Source organism: Nothobranchius furzeri, chromosome 5 (assembly GCF_043380555.1).
Source record: "Nothobranchius furzeri strain GRZ-AD chromosome 5, NfurGRZ-RIMD1, whole genome shotgun sequence".
Classification (NCBI taxonomy): Eukaryota; Metazoa; Chordata; class Actinopteri; order Cyprinodontiformes; family Nothobranchiidae; genus Nothobranchius; species Nothobranchius furzeri.
Genome location: NC_091745.1, coordinates 54,041,664 through 54,064,584, shown reverse-complemented (window position 1 = coordinate 54,064,584; position 22,921 = coordinate 54,041,664). Strand labels below are relative to the sequence as shown.

Genomic DNA, 22,921 nt, shown 5'->3' with positions numbered 1-22,921 from the left:
GCTTTGCCGATTATTTTGTTGTTGGCCCGTGAGAAAAGATTTAACCTACAGTAAAACAGGAACTGGAAAGGCTGCAGATAGATGAATAGAATAGAAAATCCCTTTATTGTTCCTCAGTGGGGAAAGCTAGACGCAGCGATGACACTTATTACAGGAGAAAAAAAAAGGAGAATAAAAAATAATAAAAATGAATAAACAACAAGAAAACACAAATCCTGAATAGATTTTAAAAATGCTGAATATATCACAAGTAATGAATACCACTGAGTTTTATTTAAAATTGACTTGCTCGTGTGTAATTTGGTTATTCTACATTCAGTGTTAAAGGAGACATAACATGCTTTTAAGTTATTCCTTTTTACATCTAAATCCTTCAGTTGGGGTCTAAATACAGTGGAACTGCAGTTCTTTGGTCTGATTTCCTCATTATTGTTGCTCTACAGACCCTCATCTACCCCTGTTCTGAGGAGAGTCTTGAGAACGAGCCGTTTTTGGGTACTGTCTCTTTAAACTGGAGGAGGAGCTGTAAACTCCGCCCCCCTCCATAGTGCAGACCTGTACTCTCCTCCCCCAGTCGGACTTTGTAGTTCTATAGAGAAATCATTATTTAGCATAGCAGATTTAGCATAGCATATTAGCATTTTTAAAACATGTGGGGAGGGTAGTTCATCAAGCTGTTTCAAGGCTGCTAACTCTCTCATGCATTTTTCTGTAGTCACACACACACACACCCGTCACTGCCGACGGAGGGATCAGCTAGCAGGCACGTGCGCGCGCGCGCACACACACACACAAGGAATGCTGCTTGCTTATTTATTTCTATAAAAAATGTTTTAAAAAATGATACAGCTCATTAAAACACCATTAAAAGAATACATTTTATTAAGATCTCTATCTATATATATATACATACATATGATTATAAATAATTTTATAAGTAGTCTTATTTTATATTGGGTGTCTTAATGGCTGAAAATGGATAAAAAGCAGTTACATTTTAATTTAAAGATTTGAGATTCGAGTCAAAAATAAAGAACATTCCTCCAAATGTTCTTTAATGTGATCATTATAATTCTAATGCTTACAACTTTGTTTTTATTGTCTGCAATGCGTAGCCTATATCTTTATTAAATGTGTTTAGCTGAAAAGTGGTAATTCTCTCTAATGTGTACAGAGAGGTGGACATCAGTGCTGCAGTGAAATTCCCAAGATCAGTCTGCTTTGCTAACAAATATAGTTAAATCTTACCTGCATTCTAAATAAATACCGTTAGGTGAAAACATCAGTAGGCATTGAGTTATTGATACAATCCCTAACAGCCAGAATGGAAGAAGAGCATGCTGGGTCATCCTGGATCTGAGCCTGTTCTGTGTATTTACCTACAGGATGCAATAAATGTCTACAAGGCTGAGTTTGGACCATTACATCTAAAAGAAAACATACAATCAGTGATTTTTTTAATTGTTTACATTAATATACAAATTTTCTAAGTATTAACCTCACAGCAAATAAGTAGAACAATATAATAAACAGGCTTTAGTAGTTAAACAGGCGTTGTGCACACAGGTGCTTTGTGTCTCGGTGCTGGTGGTGTCTAGGTCTCAGAGTTCCTGTCCTCCTGCCGTCTTCTGTTGTCCTCAGGATACGGATTGATGTTTCCTGATGATGAGGGAGGGGCAGTATGTGGGCTTCAAACTGGTCCTGGACAACAGTGGGAGACCTCCGTTGTCTCTGAGACCAGAGTGTTGGTGAGATGCAGATCTTCTCTACCTCATCTAGAAACGGAGTTGGTTCAGGGAAAACTTTTCCAAAGACCAGTTCCATGATGTCATCGCCATATTCTGCAATGATAGACGATAACGTTAATGACATATTTTGTTTACAAGCAGCTTTAGGAAAGTTGTTTCTTTAGCTTTCATGTTTATAGTCACGTTTGTGTTTGTTCACAAGTTCACTTTGCTGCAGTGACTTCATATTTTCCTACAAATGTAATAAAATAGTGACACTAAAATTATACAAATGATTCCTTATGAAAGGAAGCTCATTAGAGAGCAGTGCAGACAGACTTACTACATGCTGCAGCTGTTTTTACAGGCCAGCTGCTGCTGAATTTGGGGAAAGTTATTCTGCACACATCCAGATCAGATGGTCGATTACAGAAAATAATGTAATTCAATAATTTCTAAACAGACTAAACAAGTAAAACATCAAATAAATCACTCTGCTGTCATCAGACGGAGTGATTCAGGGGGTGAGGTGTTCTTAATGATGAGGGTGGCTGAGGTGTGTCATCACTCACTTTGGTCTGGTCCAGCTACCATCTCTTTACTGGTGGGTCTCCTTCCTCAGTAGGTGACGTGAAACGCCAACATCTGAACGTTCTGTGTTCCTTAGAAGAGAAGAAAAGTAACATTAGCAAGCTGGCTAAATTATTTTTTACTAGCATCTCGGAGAAGCAGATCTTCACTTACCTAAACATCAGACCAGTTTGTCCCAGCTGAGCTCATCAGGGCTTTAGTCTGACAGCCTGTCAGTGAAACACGGCTCCAGTCTTCTGGATGTTGACTCTAAAAAGCAAAGGAGCATTTTTACTTTTGTTTTACAGCCGATTTTATCAGCTTTCCGACGCTCACGCTCATACAGACGGTGAGCTTTGCTGCGTATGACTGATAAAGTTAGTTTTTATATCTGCAGTGAGACAAAAAACTAACCTCACTCCACTCAGAGATTGTTCTTTAAAACTATTAAATCCACTGTGTTGACGCACTTTAATGACTTTGTCACGCTGCATTTTAGCTGATATGGGACTTTATTTACTGGATGCTAAGATTACATCACACTCACGTAGAATAACACACAGGCTCTCTGCTGCTACAATCAGTGGGAGGTTATCATCTGGTGTAAAAGAAGGCGTTGATCAGAAATCACGTTTTATTCCACGAAAATCAGCCAAATCCACATTGATCTGGGTGCTAACTTTACTAGCATACTGTGCTAGCGATAGCAAGCCGGATGCTAACGCTTTAGTGCTGCTAATGCCCGTAAATCTAAAGTAAAGTTTGTCGACATTTTAGAGTGATATGAAGCTTACCGCTCTGCTGCTGTGTCCCGGTGCTGCCACATTCAGATGCAAATGACTCCTTTTAGATAGATGAAGCCCTCAGTACTTACTAGCCTGGAGACAGGAACGAACGAACCACGCGCACGCGCTCGCGCACACACACACACACACAAACACAAACACACTACTTTTTCTTCTGTGTTTTTTTAGCAGTAGTGTCATCAGTTCCTGCCACACCACCCTTCCTTAAAACGAGGAACAGTTTTGAGCTGTGTGTGGCTAAAATAACCAGACATTCTGCATTTTTCCAATAGGACTACAAAAAATCTTAGCGAGAAGAAAAAATGGCGGATTGGCTCTGTGTTTAGCCGAGGGCCATTACCATATTTGGTAGTTATCCTGACTAAATTAATTACTGACGTAATGGATAATGTAAAAACTGAACGGGTGGACAAATATGCCCAAAACTTAATTATTAAATATCTAAATAGCAACTCCAGTGAATAATATAAGCCTTTTTGCTCACTTAGACACTTAAAATGTGAAACACACTGTGTTAATGGATAAAAAAGTGGGTTTTTCATGTTATGTCTCCTTTAATGCAAAAATAAGTTTTTTTTTCCAAATTAAAAGGTTAAAAATTGCATATATGTTGATAAAGAAAATGTGCAAATTTGCCATCTCTTTTTCAAAAAATATAAAGTTTGGCCCGCGACTTCCTCCTAGATTTTCTTTTCGGCCCCGTGTGAATTTGACTTTGACACCCCTGCCTTACAATGATCATATGAACCGGTACCTGGGGCATCTTTTTCAATAGCTCTAACTAAGAAGAAAGCATACAGAGCCACCTCAAGAACCAAATCAATTAGACATTAATTCCACAACACATTTTTTATTTTCATTTAAAAAATTCTAACATTGGTTTACAGTGGTCCTCAATTACTTTCAGCGAACCACTGGTGGCAGTGTTCGGCATGCTCGCTTCTTTTGTGGTTACATTGTAGCTCATCATTACCATCATGTGTGTGAATGGGTTGATGACTGATTGTGTTGTGAAGCACCTTGGGGGTTGTAGAACCCTAAGAAGGCCATTTACATACTTCACAAATGAGAAATTCCCATAAATTGAACCAGTAAACAACACAAAAATGATATGTAAACATGTGAAAAAACTCAGTTTCACACGCTGTTTCACATGTATATTTCATGTGCATCTGGCACTTTTGGGCACATGTTAACACTGAGCTGGTTTGAACCAAACAACACCAGCTATGAAGGTATTGTCTGCTAGGCTACATCTGTTAGCAAGATCAATGTTGGTGTAAGGAAAAATACTTAGGATAATAACATTTTGTTAGAGTATATTAGTAATGGTCAGCACGAGATATTTTGCACTTCAAAGGTTTCAAAAGATTGTATATATTTAAAAAAGTAGCACTGGCTGTGCTGTAAAACTGATCTGTGTAGCTGCCCCTTCCTATTGGTGCACTGGTTCAACCCAAGGTCTTGGCAGCCAATCAGCAGTGAGGTGAAAAAACTGAGGCTAGTAGTAGTCTGGCACATATCAACATCGGCAAAAAAAAAAACCAATATCATCCACTTTCTGTTGGTCTATCACAGATAATCTCAACTAATAATATTTAAGTTTGTGGTTGTAAGGAGTATGGATACTTTTTCAAGGCACTGCAAGTGCCAGCAGGTAAATGATTGTTGTGTTGTAAAGCACCTTGAGAGCTTCTAGAACTCCAGAAGGCACAATATAAATGCAGGTAATTTTCCTTTTACAGTAAAAATAAGTTCTTCTTGAACTCGCTGAGACTTGAGCAAATGACCCATCAGTAGGCTTCATCTACTACAACTGTCTGTGACCCAGCTATAGTCCCAAAGGTAATATGGTTGCATTTCTCAGCTTTAACTGCATTCCAAGTCTCCAGTTAAAGCCATTTCACATCCCAGATCTCTGTTTTCAAAGTATCCAACAAACTACTTGCTCTTTGTTTGAATAAGCTTGAAAAGCTGCTATCTGCCCAGAGTTCTGGTTGAATAAATCAGAAACTGCTTGGCGCTATCAGGCAACAAATATTTCAGCTACAACAATGCTTATCTAAGTTTGATAAACCTTGAACAGCTAAGTACCCTAATTATTATCATCTGGGATTTAGACCACAAAGCCTGAACATATCCTGAAAGGGGCACAAAGAGCCCTTTTATGTACAATCTGTGGGCCTCTCTATAGGTAGGCGTATACTTTTTATTCTTAGACATCTGACAATGATTCTAAAAGCTGGTAGAATGAAAAAAGAACAGACGAGAACCTGCACAGCCTGGAGGATCAGTTATCTTTAGCTTTAACCCAACTGAAAGTACTTGTCTCTAACTATAAAGAAAACACTGAACTGGATGTGCTCTTATAAAAGTGACAAATATGTTTATATAAAAAGCACTTGGGTTAACTTGGCGTCCAAATTGTTTCAAACTGAATGGCAAACAAAACAGTTTGAGGTGAAGTCCTAGTCTAGTGAACTAGACCAAACTCTTGCTTTGCAAAGTGAACGCTCTAATGGAACCTCTGCAGCCCTTAGCAACAGCCTGGTGGTCCACAATTGTAGGCCAATCACAGCACTCAATCCGCTTTGTGAACCAATCACAGTGCTCTATCTGCTTTGAAAGCTAATCTGGGCCCTCAATTCGTCTGCTGGGCGGGATGATGCAAAAAAGCGGAACAAGATGGTGACAGCTCCTTTGAAACAACTTTTACATCAATTTTGGACTTTTAGGACTTCCTTTATTAGAATCAGGAGCAGATAGATGTATTTAAGAAAAAAAGAATGTGTTTTCGCCTTATTCAATAATATACATAATAATACTAAATAATATATTTATTTAGTCTGGCTTGCCAGGCTAGTGAAGTCTAGATAAAAATTAATTAAAAATGTAGAAATAACTCATATTTATCACACACATTGCCATAAGTTAATGGTAAACTTGCAATTTCAGACTTAATTAGCATTTTAGTGGAGGCAATTGTAGTTTAATGATAAACAACTAATACTGTTATTTGGTCTAATGGTTTCTGAAGAATCCCCATTTAAAATAGCTGTAATATGGCTAATATATTTTATCAAATACTAAAAACTTCTAGTCAGTTATAAAACTATTCACAGTAGTTAAACAACAAAAACTTTTATTCCACTCACGATCTATTTTCAGGGATCCTAATACCATTTAATCTCTAAACTGAGGTGTAATGACGGCTCTCCCCTTGAAACAAGTGTCTGCACGCCTCTGCAGAGCCTTTTGCTTATAAAGCTTTTACTGTTAACTGCCAGGCTGATGGGTCAATTACAGAGCATAGTAAAATCTGACTGAAGCCTGAGTCATCCAGCATCCAAAGACTTTTCTATACTTGACAGTGTGATACAATGCTGACTCTCAATGTTTAATACTGAATATGCCCTTAATGCTGGCCGAGGGTCAGACAGATCACATGACTACAAACCATGTTTACTTCAGTGTCTTGTGTGAAAGTTCAGAACATGACCCTGAAATCAGATGTCCTCAGAGAACACACTTATCATCTACCAAGGATCAACGTTTTCTCATGGTGTGCACAAAAACATGAAATGAATCAGACTGGTGAAACTAACAAAGTGGTTACTCACCGACTCACACTCCCTGAGTTTCTTCTGGGCACTGTCAAAGTCAAAGTTCACATACAGGCACTCCACAAACTCTGTAATCGGATCTTTGTAGGTGTAAGATTCCTGAGGGAGAAAAAAAAAATCAATTGTTCAGTCTTCTAGTGCAAAATATGATTCTAGAGATGTGTCGTTAGCATTTGCTGCAGTTGTTATGTGGGATCTGTTTTTGATCACATTCAGAGGTCAGGTGTCCTTTTTGCTGGTCCAACTCTGGATGAAAGTGTGTGGTTTTTTTTTTAAACTATGCTGATGAGCAGCTAAGTACTAGGGATGTAAAAAAATTCTGATATTGCAATATATCGTGATCCCCCCCAGCCATATTATATCGATAAAAGCAGTGTATCAAAAATATCGATATGGCAATATATTAGGGCTGCACAATATATCGCTAGGGTTGTCACGGTGTGAAAATTTAACCTCACGGTTATTGTGACCAAAATTACCACGGTTTTTGGTATTACCGAGGTATTTTTTTTAAACGTGCTACATTTTCACACAATTAAATAAACCCTGTATGTCAGGAAATATTGTCCTCAGTTTGTGTCTAAATTTTGCCTAAAATGTGTTATTTTGTAATTATGTTGTTTATTTGTTAACATTTTTCCCTTTAGTCTTTAAAATACCAATATTTGCCCATAACTTCTTATTTTTTGTTTGTTTGATGTCATTTAAATTTTTTTAGATCAGATGATACTCAGTACTCAAGTAGCCTTCTAATCAGATACTTTTTTACCCTTACTTGAGTAATAAACCCTATATCAGGAAAATATTGTCCTCGGGTTGTGTCCTTCCAGTGAGCTTTGCAGATTTGGGAAAATGTCATAAATTTATAAATATTCTCGGAGAGAGACCAACTCCTATCTGCCGCTGGGAGCCCCATAATGCATGGCGTCATTTCAACATGGGGGTGTCCGCGACACGGTTTATATGCAGGTAGCGGCGCTGCTGCTGCTTTATATATCGACTCGTTGCATTCTCCCTCAACCCAAATCCTCGGATCACGCATTTTAGCTAAAACGCTAACGTTTGCTTGCCTTGTATTGACTGTAGAGTTGTGGGTGATGGTCACGCAGATGTGTCATGAGATTTGAAGCGTTGCTGCCTTTCACAGACACTTTTTCTGCACGTGCTGCAAACAGGATAGCCGTCTTCTATCAACTGTCCCTCGGCATTCTTCAAATATCCAAAAGATGCCCGTACTTCCCCCTTTGTCTTCTTTGAGGGATGAAAAAATGTCCTGAGTACTGCCGTCTCCTCCTTTGGCCATTATTTCAGCTTTAGCTTCAAGAAAGTTTTGGTCGTAAACAACAAAGCGCGCATGTGCCGCCGGCAACTTCACAGATGATACGGTGGCTGGTAAAGGTCACCGCGCCTACACCACAGCCACGGTAACCCACCAAGATAATATTTTTTTTTTTTTTTTTTTTTTATCGTGTCCTGTCTGGCTGTGAAGCAAACAGAATTGATGTCTGAATGCTAGTAAGAAGCCTTACAGATTTACTATCAGGTGGAGCATCAAAGCGTCTGCTTTTAATGTCACGCCCGATACTTAAAACTTTATTGTTATTGTTTTTGAATGCTTTGTAATTCCGACCAGACACGGAGTCAGAGGTGAAAGAGAAAAGAAAAGACAAAAGGTGGGGAGAAGGGGGTGGGGGGTTCATAAAAATAAACAATGATTAACTAGAGTCTGCTTCTAGACCTGCAGAAAGAGAAAGAATAGAAAAAAAATGGGACACACAACAATACATCAGGAGCAAGCTATCACTGCGTCATCCTGATGATGAAATATAAAATCAACATTGTTTACCTCACACGATAATAAATCATAGTGCATTAAGTGCCCAACATAGCCTTAAGACATGTGTTGAACGTGCCCAAACCCATACTTTTGAGAGCACCATGTGAGCACCTGTGTGTGTACACGCGCTTGTTTATGTAAGGTTACTCTATAGGAGCGTCCAATAGAGTGTGAGGGACCACAGATCCGCCCCCCAAAGATATGTAGGAGACAGGGGGAGCTCCAAGTCCTAGAGATCCAGGAGCTGCCCCAGAACACAGGAACCCCAAGGAGACTGCAACCAGAAAGCCCCCCGCCCCCCTCGAGAGGCACAGAGGATCGCCCCGGGGGGCCACAACCAGCAGCCGGCAGAAGCCCGGGACATATCAGCGGCACGCCTACAGGCCCGCCCGCAGCCTCCCACCCCCTAGCCGGCCGAGCCCGGGACCCAGCGACCCGGGACCCAGGGGCGACCACCCCCACCGGGGACCCAGCAGAGCCCAGGGACCCAGACCCCACCAAGCAGCCACCGGGATTGATCAGGCAGACGCCAAAGATCTTAAACCCCCTGACCCGGGAGCCACGAACACTCCGGCAGACCAAGGCACCACACCCCACACCAGGTGTGGCAGGGGGAGGGGAGACGAATATCTATATCATAAAAAGAAGTCCCAGGAGAAGAGAGGAGTCAAAGGCCCCACCTGACATATACAGTCATACACAAACACAGTCACACAGTCACACACTCCCTCCCTCATGCTCACACATGCACATACAACCAACTACTTACAAAAATGCATGCCAGACACCCACTCATGCTCCCGATACACATACTCTGGTCCCGGTACTGCTGCACATTGGGTACAACCATCGCCGGTTACCAGAGTTTGACCCTTTCTGCTGGGGTGCTGATGAGCAGGTTCCCCCGCCCAACGCTGGGCACAGCAACCCACCACCCCAGACCCTAACCAGATGGCCAGATCTCCCTCCTAGCCTCCAGCCCCAGGAAGCCAAGCAACAACAGAGGTGTGCTAAGACCCCTAGTCTCCCTCCGCCTGCTCCTATATAGTGTTGTGTGTTGATGAGGTGTATTCCATGGCTGTGGTGAGCGGGCAGTGCGGGCATTGTCTGGCCTATGCCAGCTGATGCCACCGCACCACCCCACTTGCACCCACAGCCCTCGGTGTCTAAGTGCAGTTTAAAATTGGAAGTGGGCACAGGCACTCGGGAGGAGGCTGAGAAATCCCCCTGCCAAGCGCCGTTGAATGTGCTCACTCCCAAGGCCCTAAGTGTGTGTTTGCGTGGAATGTCTTCGGTGGAAGTGTATAAGGTGCAAATAAAATTGGGGGGCAGGTTGCCAGAGGCATGTGGAAATGGGGTCCATACCCGCACTCCCTGACTTGTCCACCCCCCCAAGGTCCTATGCGCGTGTTTGTGTGATGATGTGAGGGAGCAGGAGGAGAAAAATATGCGGGGATGGGGAGGAATGGCTGGTTGGGCTTAGCCCTCCAGGGAGCCAGCACCCCCACTGGCCCCAATAGGCACCTCTGTTGTCAAATTGCCACCCATGGCATGGAGGCCCCAGCCCATCCTGCCAGGGCCTAAAGCAGCAGCATTGCAGAGCCTCACGGAGCCCGAGGGCACCAACCCAGCCCCACCCCAGCAGAATATCTATGCCCATCCCTGCATTTGCACAACTTCCAGAATGTATAAGACATAGGACATCCAGGTAAGGTTGGGTCCTCCCCCTCCTGGACCTCACCCTCCCCTGTGATGGGACAGCAGAGGAGCCATGGTCTACCCGAGGCCCCTGAACGCGGGCCAGGCACTGCTGCATGTGCCTGCCTTCTTCCCAGCAGCATACATGTCATGACCCGACCCCCAAGGCCCCGCCCAGATCCCCACACGGGGCCGGCCACCCCGAGCCCCCAGGCCCCCACCCAAACCCGCCCAGGGGCAATGCAGCTGCCAGGCAGTGACCCATAGCCGCTGCCAAGACCTCCAAGGGGCCCCCCTCACAACCACCAGTAGTCCACCCCCCGAGGCAACCCAAGCACCTCCAGAGGGGGGCAACGGCCCCCCAGTCCCATACACCCCCCAGTGAACCCACCTCCAGGGAACATCCGGATACTCCAAACTCAGACCCCCCCCCCCCACACACACACACACACACACACACACACACCATCCCACAGGACAATATCAATGGTCCCCATCATCGCTATGTGATGGAACCGATCAAAGGAATCCAGAGAGATTTATTTGAAGTGGAAGCCGAGGCTAAATCAAGTGTAATATGATCTAACAAAAGATTTCTATACTGGTTCATGCAGAGAGTTTCTCTGTTTTTCCAATTGAAGAGGATAGTTTTCTTAGCGATGCATATGGCAGTCAGAACCACGTGAACCAAAGATGTTTCAATCGGGACATCGTCCAGGTTTCCCAGTAAACAAAGAGAGGGAGAAGTTGGGATATGACATTTCAGACATTTTGACAGATCCTCACATACTCTACCTCAAAATCCCTGGACAGGGCCACAGTGCATAAATGTAATTGTCAGGAATGTTGTTTGTGCAGTGTGTACATGTGTCAGATGATACAAACCCCATCTTGAACATCCGATGACCTGTATAGTGTACTCTGTGTAGGATTTTGTACTGAATTAATTGTAAATTGGGGTGTCTGATCATTTTAAAAGTTTTTAAACAAGTTTGGGACCAGAAGTTCTGGTCAAAGCTAACTGATAGATCCACCTCCCATTTTTCAATAGGGATTGCAATTTTATCGTCTATTTTGGACAGTGTCTTATATACTTTAGACAGTAGTTTGGGGATTTGAGATTATAGAAGTCAAATACCCTTGGTGGTGTTTGTAATTCTATTTTATTGAGATTAAATTTTTGTTTGACTACAGATTTAATTTGGTGATATTCTAAAAAGCTATTCTTATCCATTTCAAATTGGGAGACTATTCGATTAAATGGGATGAAGTCCAATCCTTCACATATGTGTTCCAGGTATAGGATTCCTTTATTTTTCCAGTCCGGAAGGTTCATCATTAGGTTATTTTGCAAAATGTCAGGCAGTATTGAATGGGAGAGAGAGGATTGAGAATTCTGGAGTAAGAGTAAAACATCATCTGCATAAAGACTGATCTTATGTTTTATTTTCTTACACTCTATCCCTATGATATCTGTTGTTTGCCTAATTGCTGCCGCTAGTGGTTCAATAAAAATAGCAAACATTGAGGGGGAGAGTGGGCATCCCTGCCTGGTCCCCCTCTGAAGACAGAAGCTAGCTGATATTTGGTCGTTTGTCCTGACACGTGCTGTTGGTGAACTGTATAATGTTTGTAGCCAGTTTATGAAGAAGTTCCCAAAACCAAATTTATGTAAAGTTGCAAATAAGAACTTCCAGTTAACTCTATCAAAAGCCTTTTCTGCATCTAGAGATAATATACTAGTTTCTATGTTACTACTGTAAGAGAAATCTATCAAATTAAGTAATCTACACAAGTTTGTGGATGACCGTCTACCCTTAATGAAACCAGTTTGGTCAGGGTGTATTATGAGGGGTTTACCTTCTCTAATCTTTTTGCCAGGGCTTTACGAATTATTTTGAGATCAACATTAATAAGAGAAATTGGGCGATAGCTGGTAGGAAATGTAGGGTCTTTGCCTGGTTTTAACAAGAGACTAATATTGGCTGAATTCATGTTTGGCTGTAATCTGCTGCTCTCTTCAATTTCCCTCACCATTCTGAAAAATGTTGGAGCCAGAATGATCCAGAATTCTTTGTAGAACTCTGCTGGAAACCCGTCTGGACCTGGAGCTTTCCTATTAGTCATGGATTTAAAGGCTTCCTGGAGCTCCGCTGATGTTAGTGGCGAGTCCAGGACTGTAGCTTGGCTGTCTGATAATTTAGGAAATGTTATCCTGTCAAGGAACTCATTGATCTCATTATCTGATGGGTTTATCTGTGGTGAGTACAAAGTTTGGTAAAAGTCTCTAAAAATGTTGTTTATTCTTTCAGGGTCATAAACTTTATTCCCGGTTGAGTCTTTAACAGCAGACATCTTAGTTTTCTCTTTATTAATTTTTAACTGGCTAGCTAAAAATTTACCTGATTTATTACTATGTTCAAAGGTTTGTATTCGTAGTCTTTGTGCTAAAAATTGTGTCTTTTTATCAATAATTCCAAGAAGTTCTAATTTAGCTTTACGTAATTTGCTCAGTAACTCTTCTTCTGTGGATACCTCTAAAGACTTAATGATTTCTTCTAACTCCTGAATACGTTTGCTTTCTGTTTTTTTCTTATGTGATGTGAAAGAGATTATTTTACCTCTCATCACTGCCTTTCCTGCCTCCCAGAGAATAGATGCTGATGTTCCAGGCAGGTCATTATGTTCTAAATATAAAGCCCACTCCTTTTAAAAAAAATCAATAAAACCTTCGTCTTTAAGCAGTGATGTATTAAACCTCCAGTTTTTGTTTGGTGGGACTGTCTTCTTGTTTACCAGAGTTAATGAAACCGGAGCATGGTCGCCGACAGCTATGGGGTGTATCTCAGTGTCTGAAATGTCAGCCAACAATGAGCTGCTGACTAGAAAATAATCCAAACGTGAATGAGAGTGATGGACGTGTGAGAAAAAAGTATACTCTCTACGGTTAGGATGAAGAGATCGCCATGCATCACAAAGCCCATAATCACTCATGTACTGTTTAACTATGTTAGTGGATTACCAATTGCACTGAGTCCCAGTTGTACTGGGCCTGTCTGTTAAAGAGTTCATCCAAAAATTAAAATCGCCTCCAAGTATAAGTGGATAGTCCAAGTGTTCGGAGAGTACAGAGAAAAAATTATGAAAGAATGAAGGGTCATCAATATTTGGACAGTATATGCTGACAATACATAAGCTTTGGTTCTGTACAGATATTTTTAACATTATAAATCTACCCTCTGGATCAGAGACTGTGTCCAATACTGTAAAATTGATGTTTTTATGTATTAAAATAGCTACACCTCTTTGCCTAGAGTTATAGCGGGCAGAGAACATGCTGGGAAACTCAGGTGTTTTAAGTTCATCTGCGGATGTGGCAGATCTATGAGTCTCTTGTAATAATATTACGTCTGCTTGCACTCTCTTTAGCTGATCAAAAATCTTTATTCTTTTCTCTATGGAGCCAGCTCCATGTACGTTCCATGAGACAAACCTTAGTGCACCCATAGATGTGTGAGTGAGTAGCTAAAATATGACGCCTTCATGTGAATAAGATGGAATAAGTAACTAAATGTATAAAATAGTATGTTAATAAATAACAGAAAAGTAAATAATAATAATAAAGATCCAACAGTGTTTGTGGTTGTATTATTTGATGCATAAATTATGATATTGTGCTGTGGATTTAATATATATATTTGTGTGTGTGTGTGTGTTTGTGTGCGTGCGTGCGTGCGTGCGTGCGTGCGTGCGTGCGTGCGTGCGTGCGTGCGTGTGTGTGTGTGTGTGTGTGTGTGTGTGTGTGTACGTGTGTGCTGAGTCTGATGCAGTGTTGGAAAGTTGTGTGGTTGTGCCATACAGGTGTAAAGGTACAGAAGCAGGTAAAGAGGAAAGGAAAATACAGATACAGGTTAAAAAAGAAGAAAGAACTAAAAAAGAAGAGGTGATAGGGGTGTGAAGTGGTGATGAACAGGTGATCTCATCATCTAGAATACGGATTTAGCAGCTGTTTAATCCTGACGTGATCAAACCCAGTGAATCCTGATAAGAATAATAAATGTCTGACCTGATGTTGGGCTAATACATCCAGTCAGTCACTCCTCGCTCCTTGTAAAGCTTATTGTCCACTAGTGGTGTGCATCTCTACCTGCCTCACGATTCGATCCCGATTATCTGCCTAACGATTCAATTTGAGTCTGAAATGCATCATGATTCTTCACACAAAAATTTTCATTACTTAATAAAAGCAGTAGAATAGTTTTCAATTTCTTTTTGATTTCGAAATCCCTGGAAAACAGAACATTCATCTATTCACTATAGTGAGCAATAATTTTTAAAGTGTGCTGCCTATAATTACTTAAATAATATAAGAAATAATGTTTTCGGTAGAGCAGCTTTAAGATACAATATTACTGAACTTAAAAATAGTAAACAAATACTGTGTTAAGTGATTCTTTCACATCCAGGGTCCCAAAACCGAAATTAGCCCAGACATCTGATTTAAATGTAACGGGTACATCTTTGATTACTGGTAATGTTGGCCCTGTATCACTGTCCGCGTTTTCTGTTTTAAATTGGCGCTAGGGCAACGCAGTGCGTATGTCATTGCAACTCTGCCCCCAGAAGTAATTGTAAAACCTCAAAACTTTATTGTCCTCGCATAAACATAGACCAGGGGTCGGCAACCTGTTCCCATCAAAGAGCCATTATTACCCGTTTCCCACAGTAAAGAAAACACTGGGAGCCACAGCAGCCGCGGCGTTGTGGCGGGGCCTACCCTCAGACAGCAGAGCGCTGCTCACAACCCAACAGGTGACAGCAGCCAGTACCGGTCGCTCGTGTACGTCAAAGTTATCTTTCATAAGACGATAATCAACAAAATGATTTATATAAAGTTGATCCAGAAGTTGTAGCCTGTCTCTGCCTACAATATTTTGATATTTTTCACCCTGTTGGTTGTTTTACTGAGCAGATGCCACTTTTGTCATACGTTTCTTTTTAAAACATGTTTAGACTGTTCAGAATACAAATCCAGGCTCTGTCATGTTTGATTGTTGTAATTAAACTTTGTAGGTGGGGAAGGTCAGAAAAGCATCCCATCATTTTGTTTTTCCCTTATTTACAATGACGGAGACAACGGTGCAGTGCGCCTGGCTCTGGTGTTAATCAAATTAAATTATATCTATTTTCACAAGAAAACAGAACAGTTAAAAGCAGGGCTTGTGTTGACCGGATAGTTCCTGTATTTGACCGTTTATTTTGATGGAGAAAGAATAGAAAGAACTACCCCGATGCAAGCAGACGAACTGACACTTTATTCGTTTCGCACAGATGTACTCAAGGAGTGATTCCCATCTGAACATCTGAGCTGGACACTGAGCTCAGCGCAGCTCGCTGTCAGCGCGTACGTACGGCGCACGGCGAGCTGAAGATGTGGAGTGGGGCTTGGAGCACGTCGCAGAACCAGAGCGCATGCAGGAAGATTCCTCGGACTGAAGCGAGACTTGTAACTTAGAAAATGTTCCCTGATTATGAAACTTTGGCTGAATAGCGCTTGTTCCTGTCTCCAATGTGGCGACACATCCATGAGCCTGTCTGAGGAGAATCCCAGAATCTCACATCCTTGTCAGCTCAGAATGCGCCTATGATTATGCACAAGCGTGACCCGTCAACCTGGTCTCACAGTAAGACTGGGTTGGAACTGTTCAGGTTTACGCAGACAATCTTTACATTTAGAATTGGCATATAGATGTAAAATTAATTCAGTAAAATATAAAGCATTTTATTTAAATATCCATTCATTATTTTACAAGCACAGAGAGCCGCATCAGATGGATGGAAGAGCCGCATGCAGCTCCAGAGCCGCGGGTTGCCGACCCCTGACATGGACATAGGGAGAGAATCTCATGATGTCACGTTGCTGCATCGATGCGGAATCATGCACGGCTGAATCGCGATGCATCTTAGAATCGATCATTTTTCCCACCTCTACACATAAAGCCACATAAAGCTTATCCACCAAGATGACAGCCCTTTTCCCATCCTGGATAAACTTTTTGCGCAGTGGCAAGAGGACTCGGCGCCGATCCAGGATTTCCTTAGGGAACTGGTCATTTACGACGAAGTCTTTTCCTTTGAGCTCTCTTCAGTGACTTTTAACAAGATCCTTCTGCTTAAAATGTTCAAATTTAGCCACAGTGGGACGAGGTCTTCTGCCGTCCACTCTTTTAGCTCCAAGGCGATGTACCCAGTGAAAGTTGATGTTTTTTACCGTTTCTTCTGGTATCTTCATTTGGGTCTGGAGAAAGTTCTTGATTGTTTGCTCGCACTTCGCTCCTCCCGTCTCCTCCGGCAGGCCTGCGAACATCAAATTATCCCTCATGCTATGGGCCTGAAGGTCCCAAACAGTCTCCTTCAGAGTCTTGTTGTCCTGGGTGATCCGCGTCATTCCCTCTTCCAGGGAAGAAACGGACTCCCGCAGAGACGCGTTCTCAGCAGCGAGCCGCTCAACCTGCTCTTGGCTGAACTCAAAGATTTTCGGAGGTTCTGAAACTCCTGGTGTAGAACTTCTAGCAGATGAAGTCGTCCCTCAAATCCCAGAAGCCGTTTATCTATAGAATCTAATAATTCTAATATGTGCTTACGAAGAGATGAGGCCTCAGGCGAGTCCTGAGGACGGCTCCTCTTGGTCCCAGGTGTTTCAGGCTCAGCTGCTGATTTCTTCGGACCCATAACGAATAACTCAAAAACTTCGTCAATATAACTTAGTAAACTTTCTAAATTTTCTTCACTTACCTCCAGATTGAGTGAGTTATACTTACCAGATTATTTTTTGCATTATCAGTAGATAAATTTGGCAAAAATGTGTCTTAATTGTTTGTGGATGTTTGCTAACGAGCTGCCATCAGCTTCGAACGCTGCCGTGTATCCGGTGATCGGTCGTCAACGCATGCTCATCAGTCAATATAGTTTTTTTAAAAACAAGATGGTTATTATTATTGTCAACTTTTTTACCGGGGTTTACCGCTACACCGGTTACCGTGACAACCCTATATATAGCAAATATATCGTTATCTCAATATCAGCATGCGCAATATGCATATCGCAAAGAACAGATAAAAATCGCAATGAATGGACAGCTTAAATGTCTGCTAAACATAATGTATTCTGTCAATCAAATGGAAGCATGGTGTTTTTTTTAACAAATCAAATAGAGGTCTTCACCCATTTGGCCAATTGGGTGGGTTCTCATAGGTTAGATGGCCGACCCCAAGGCGGACGGCACTTAATTATGATGGTTAGCAAACACCTGAGTTAGCTTTGTTCTGCTCTTTTCGCTGATTCTGCTTTTCCCGGGATCCACTGATTGCCTTTTCTTGTTCATTTTCTTTTTCCCCTTTCCTCGCATCATTTGCTTTTCTAATTTTTATGATTTTTTTGTCATTTTTTGTGTTTGATTATTTTTGTTCCTGAGTTAAGTTATTTATCGCAAGTAATATCGTCATCGCAATATTAATCACTGTTATCGCATATTGTAGGTCTTCTTAATATTGTGCAGCCCTACAATATATCATGATATTTTTCCTGCAATTTTATATTGATATTCAAAACCAGTGCATCTAATTATTGGAAGAATTTACATACAAATATGTGTGCATTTTTCTTTTCATTTGGTGCAATTTCAACGCAGACCGTTAGTTCGCAGCAGTGTGCAATGGGTTTTGTTTCCACCACTGAAGGTTCAGATACCTCATGTTAAGAATGTTAAGTATCAGTTTGGACTGTTTATTGAATATTCCTACAATGAATTCAGTCTAAAAAATCACTAAAAACCTCTGACTGAATGCACTGCAATATATCGTGATACATAGTATCGTCTCCTCGTGATACGTATCGTATGGTCAAAATTTCATCAATACACAAATCCCTACTATCTACCCAAACCTGGTACGTCTTTAGTGCCAACCAAAAGGTTTAACGGTATCAATTTGTGAGCCAAAGCACACACTTTCTACACCAAAAATGAGCTAACCCGATCAAAAAGTGCGCTTTATTTGGGATTTAAACATTTTTAATTCAGTTTTGTAAATGTAGATGCTTCATATTTCTTGACTGAAACAATAGATAATAGTTTGTACTTTTTCTTTATATGGTTTACTTTTGTTTTGCACAAAAAATGTAAATAAAGTTTTTAATTTCTATAAATTATTTAATATTTCAGTTTGTGTCTTGCTTTTGGTAAATTATAGTTCATCATTTAAAAGTTTTTGCTTAGGTTGAAAAATCCAAAAACATTTAAACAATTTTCCTTTAAAATTACTTTAAAAATAACTATAAAAACAACTACTGTTCAAGTACCGGTATCGTTAAAGCCTCTGTCAGTGAGCCCCAGGGCAGCTGTGGCTACATCGTAGCCCATCACCATCTGTGTATGAATGTGTGTGTGAATGGATGAATGATACACTGTAGTGTAAATCGCTTTGGAGTCCTTACTCTGAGAGGCGCTTTACAAGTGCGGGTCATTTATCATTATAATTTAAAGCACTGATATAAAAAAAGCAAAGGTACCCAGACCCAGTTGCACATACTTATTGTCTGTCTCTGCTCTGGTATAAGAAACTGTCTCACCTCCAGAATTTTTGATGCATAAGGTTTACAAAACAAAAATATTTTGGTCTTTCCATCTCACCTGCATTTACAAAGGCAAATTCTAAGCATGTCTTTGTATTAGGGCTGGGCAATAAATCGAAAATTCATCGTTATTGAAATTTCTGACTCTTATCTAGATTATTTTCCCATGTCAATAAATTTGATGATTAAAAAAAATGAAAATGTGTGACGGTTGGCAACATTCAACATTCAGAAGCTGTACCACTTTGAGTCACGAAAAAATGTGACTCAAGGTAATACATGTGACAACCTCATCTAGTGGACAACTTTTGTTTCTGCACATACTTGTAGTCATCGTCCATGTATCGTTATCGATGTGAAATCCTTAATATATCGTGATACTGATTTTAGGGCATATCGTCCAGCCCTACTTTGTATTAACGCTTCAACTCCTTTAAATAAAATCAATAGCTTAATTTGTTTAGGTTTAAATAGAACAAAGTGTGTCAACAGTTTAACGAAGAAAAATTCAGCATGAAAATTTAACAATGCCAACAAAAAACATGTAAATCTTCAGAAACATCACGCACACAGCTTTGGTTGTGTAGGAGTGATGTGCTGGGCACACGCCTGCTAAATATTTAGAGGAGCTTGAGTGAAAACTTGGTCAGATCTTTAGACATTTTTAAATCATAGTAATAGGATGGGTGTCAACCTGACCAGAGGTCACCAAGAAGAGAGCAGTGTGCACATCTTTTAGTAATTACCTAGAACCCACCAAAACGAGGCTCAGATCTATGAAGTAGTAGCAACTGTCAGCTCTGAAAATGATATGGGCATAGAACAGTCAGCCAGTTCATTGCAATTCATCAGATGTAATGGTTACAAGGCTCCTTCAACCGAGCCAAAACTCTAATAAACACCCGCTGTGCTTAATAGGAAGTCCTGGTCACTTACTCATCCTTCAAAGCCTAATAAACCAATGTTCTTTATAAACTCTGCTGCGAGAAAAACAAGTCTTTTACCTGCTGTATGACTTTCACCAGATCCTTTAAAACCTGCCGACGCTTACGGACATCTTTGTTTGTGATGACTGCCGTGGTTAGGTAACGCAAGATGTGGGGGCACATGGTCTGGATAGCATTGAGGTATCTGGAAACAGGGAGGAAAAAAGTAATCACTTACTGATGCAATGTAAGCAAAGACATGATCTTTAGAAAGACACACAATATAACATCTCTCTCAGGCCCCTGGCATTTTGAGTTAAGAAAAAGCCTTTGCAGCTAAACAGATGAATGTCCTAACAGGACCTTCATTTCTGTACACGGGCTCCAGCTTTAAGCCGTTCCTTTCATTAGAGTCCTGCAAAAGGGGGGAGGAAGAGGAAACCCTGGCAAGAAGATATAGATCAGTGAGCAGGGATCTGCCCAGTAGCTGAAACCCAATCCACGAGGGACTGATGCTCCAACCACAGGTCAACTTGCTAAAGGCTCAACACAAGGTTCACAATGTTGCTCCTCGCTGATTCCAACCCCACACCTACTCTTAAGTCTCTTGTAAAAACATGAAACACTCAGTTTAAACCCACCACTTTCCTCGTGACAGTCATACCTCGGCATTACCTTTACCGCCAAAGCTGGTCTCTAAACATCGATCTTTGAACTCCATCCTTCACTGACCACATCAAATCAGGAAGGAGGAAGTTGAGTGGGGCCCTTCAGGTCTCCCATAGCAACGGCCAGAGAAACACATGGTGCTCAGAGAAACAGTGCTGACAACGGTTTAATTAGATGAATCAATTAAAGGGACAGGGAACCTGTGGCAGTTGTGATGTTGAGTCTAAAAACAGCAGTGGGTTGCTTGGTAAAGCCTGTCGTCAGCCTGCTCCCCTCCTTCTCTTTGTAGTTGTTTGACTCCTGTGAGTGACCGCAAAGCTTCATGCTGGGGTCTTGATTAACTTATACCTACTCACTCGCCTGAGGGCTCCAATAACATGAATTCTTGTACAAGTCACTCTGTTATGTATTTCTCCAGGCGTTCACTTCAGGGACAAGTGCTTATTTTTTTATTTTTTTAGTTTTGAGGTTACAAACGGTGCCGTTAAGTTTTAGTAAAGTTGCAGCTGAAGCATGCAAACAACAAATCAAGTAGAAGTTCGAATTTCCTCTGTTCAGGGGGTCTAACACTGATCTAAAATTGAAGAAAACCAGAAAGGCAGGTACGTTTTTCTGAAAAACAAACCCTTTAAAACACCAGCGTTACTCAGTGTAGTACTGTTTGGATTTTTGTCACTCTGTACCTGTGTTATTTTACTTAATAAAGCATAATTAATCCTGGAGTCAATAAAAGGGCGGAACGATTAATTGCATATGCAATTAAATTGTGATGTGACAAAGGCTGCAACTTGACAGGCACCGACCGAGTGGTTAGCACAATACTAATATACATGGAAAACCCATAGGGATGCAAATGCTAATATCGCCGATTACATTCTTACAAATTACGAATTAGGAACATGCAAAATAATTACCTTTGGAGTAATAAAAAGTAAAAACTGCCGTGAATCAAACAAGTACAGACAGATATTTTAATAAAGCTAGAAAACCGTAAGAGACTTTAACTCCTGCTTCTGGACCTGACTAAAGCCTTATTGGCACTGTTGACCATCACCTGCTAGTGGAGAGGCTGAGAGACTGGGTCAGGATCTGCTCTGGAGTGGTTCTCCTCTTATCTTTCTGAGTGCTCCTTCTCTGTCGCCGTCTCCAAGTTTAGGTCCTCCACCACCTCCCTCACCCATGGTGTCCCACAAGGTTCTGTGCTAGGGCCCCTACTATTCCTCCTCTAATTGCTTCCTCTTCAGCACATCGTGAGCTCATTCAAAGGAATGGTCAGCTTTCTTCTTACACCAAACCCTCTGTCCAAAATATTGGTGTGTGGATTCACATGTCAGTTCTCTTGTTCGTTCTTCCTTCTTCCATCTCAGGAACATTGCAAAGCTGAGTCCCATTCTGTCCTACTCTGAACTTGAGATCATTATCCACACCTTCATCTCCTCACGCTTAAGACTACTGTAACTCTCTTTTCATTTGTCTGAGCAAAACCTCCCTGAACCGTCTACAGGTGGTTCAGAATGCCTGTGCTCAGCTTCTGAAAAATTCCTCCAAACACACCCACATCACCCCACTTCTCCTTCAGCTTCACTGGCTGCCAGGGTTCACTTCAGGGTTCATTTCACTTCAAAGATCCTGGTTCTGGTCTTTAGGGCCTTACATGGACAAGCATCATCATACATTGGTGATCTTTTCAGTCCCTACACCCCCAGCAGCTCGCTCTAAAGACCAAAGGTGACAGATTATTTCCTGCTGTGGCCCCCAGACTCTGGAACTCTCTCCCCTTGAGCCTGAGATCAGTGGACTAGGTGGTCTCCTTTAAAAAGCAGCAGAAAACTCACCTGTTCAGGCTGACTTTTGCGTGACCTTCATCACCACCCTCTCCTTATTCTGTACTTATTCCGCTTTTCCCGGGATCCACTGATTTCCCTCTCTACCTTTCCTTACATTTTTCTGCTCCATTTAAACATATTTTTAATAATTTTTTAAATCTTTTTATACTTTAAGTTTTTTGTTTTTGTTGTTGTGAAGCGCCTCGTGGTTTTTTTCTTGAGAGGTGCTACATAAAACATCGACTTCTACTTATGCTCTGAGTTTTGGCAAGCAGCTATGGATGTAACTGAACTACAGAAGCTCTGCATGGACAAGACGTCAAAAACTCTAAACACAAAAGACTTTAATAAATGGGACACACTTCTTTCCTTCAAATACATTTTCACATTTGATGCTAATACCTATGCTCCTTCAAGGGATGTCCTCCTGGCTGCAAAGCATTGCACCTTCAAATAAAAAGTTTTGTCTTTACTTGTGAGTGTTTATGTATGTGTAGACAAACTTGTTGATATATGTAGATAAATATGTAGGTACATAAACTTGTTTGTATTCTGCACAAGTGACATAGATTTTTTTTTTGCTTCCGTTAGTTAAAAATATGAGAAAA

At 41.2% G+C, this 22,921-nt stretch overlaps 1 protein-coding gene across 1 annotated transcript in view; it reads right to left on the bottom strand.

Annotated features, from left to right (window-relative positions):
* Positions 1-22,921, bottom strand: part of eif3ea (eukaryotic translation initiation factor 3, subunit E, a) — a 58,232-nt gene that overhangs the window by 9,804 nt on the left and 25,507 nt on the right. The window contains exons 8-9 of the mRNA XM_015949392.3: positions 19,897-20,023; positions 6,724-6,825 (exon numbers count right to left, since the gene is read on the bottom strand). Coding sequence (XP_015804878.1) covers positions 6,724-6,825; positions 19,897-20,023 — 229 coding nt within the window. The remainder of the gene's footprint in view (positions 1-6,723; positions 6,826-19,896; positions 20,024-22,921) is intronic.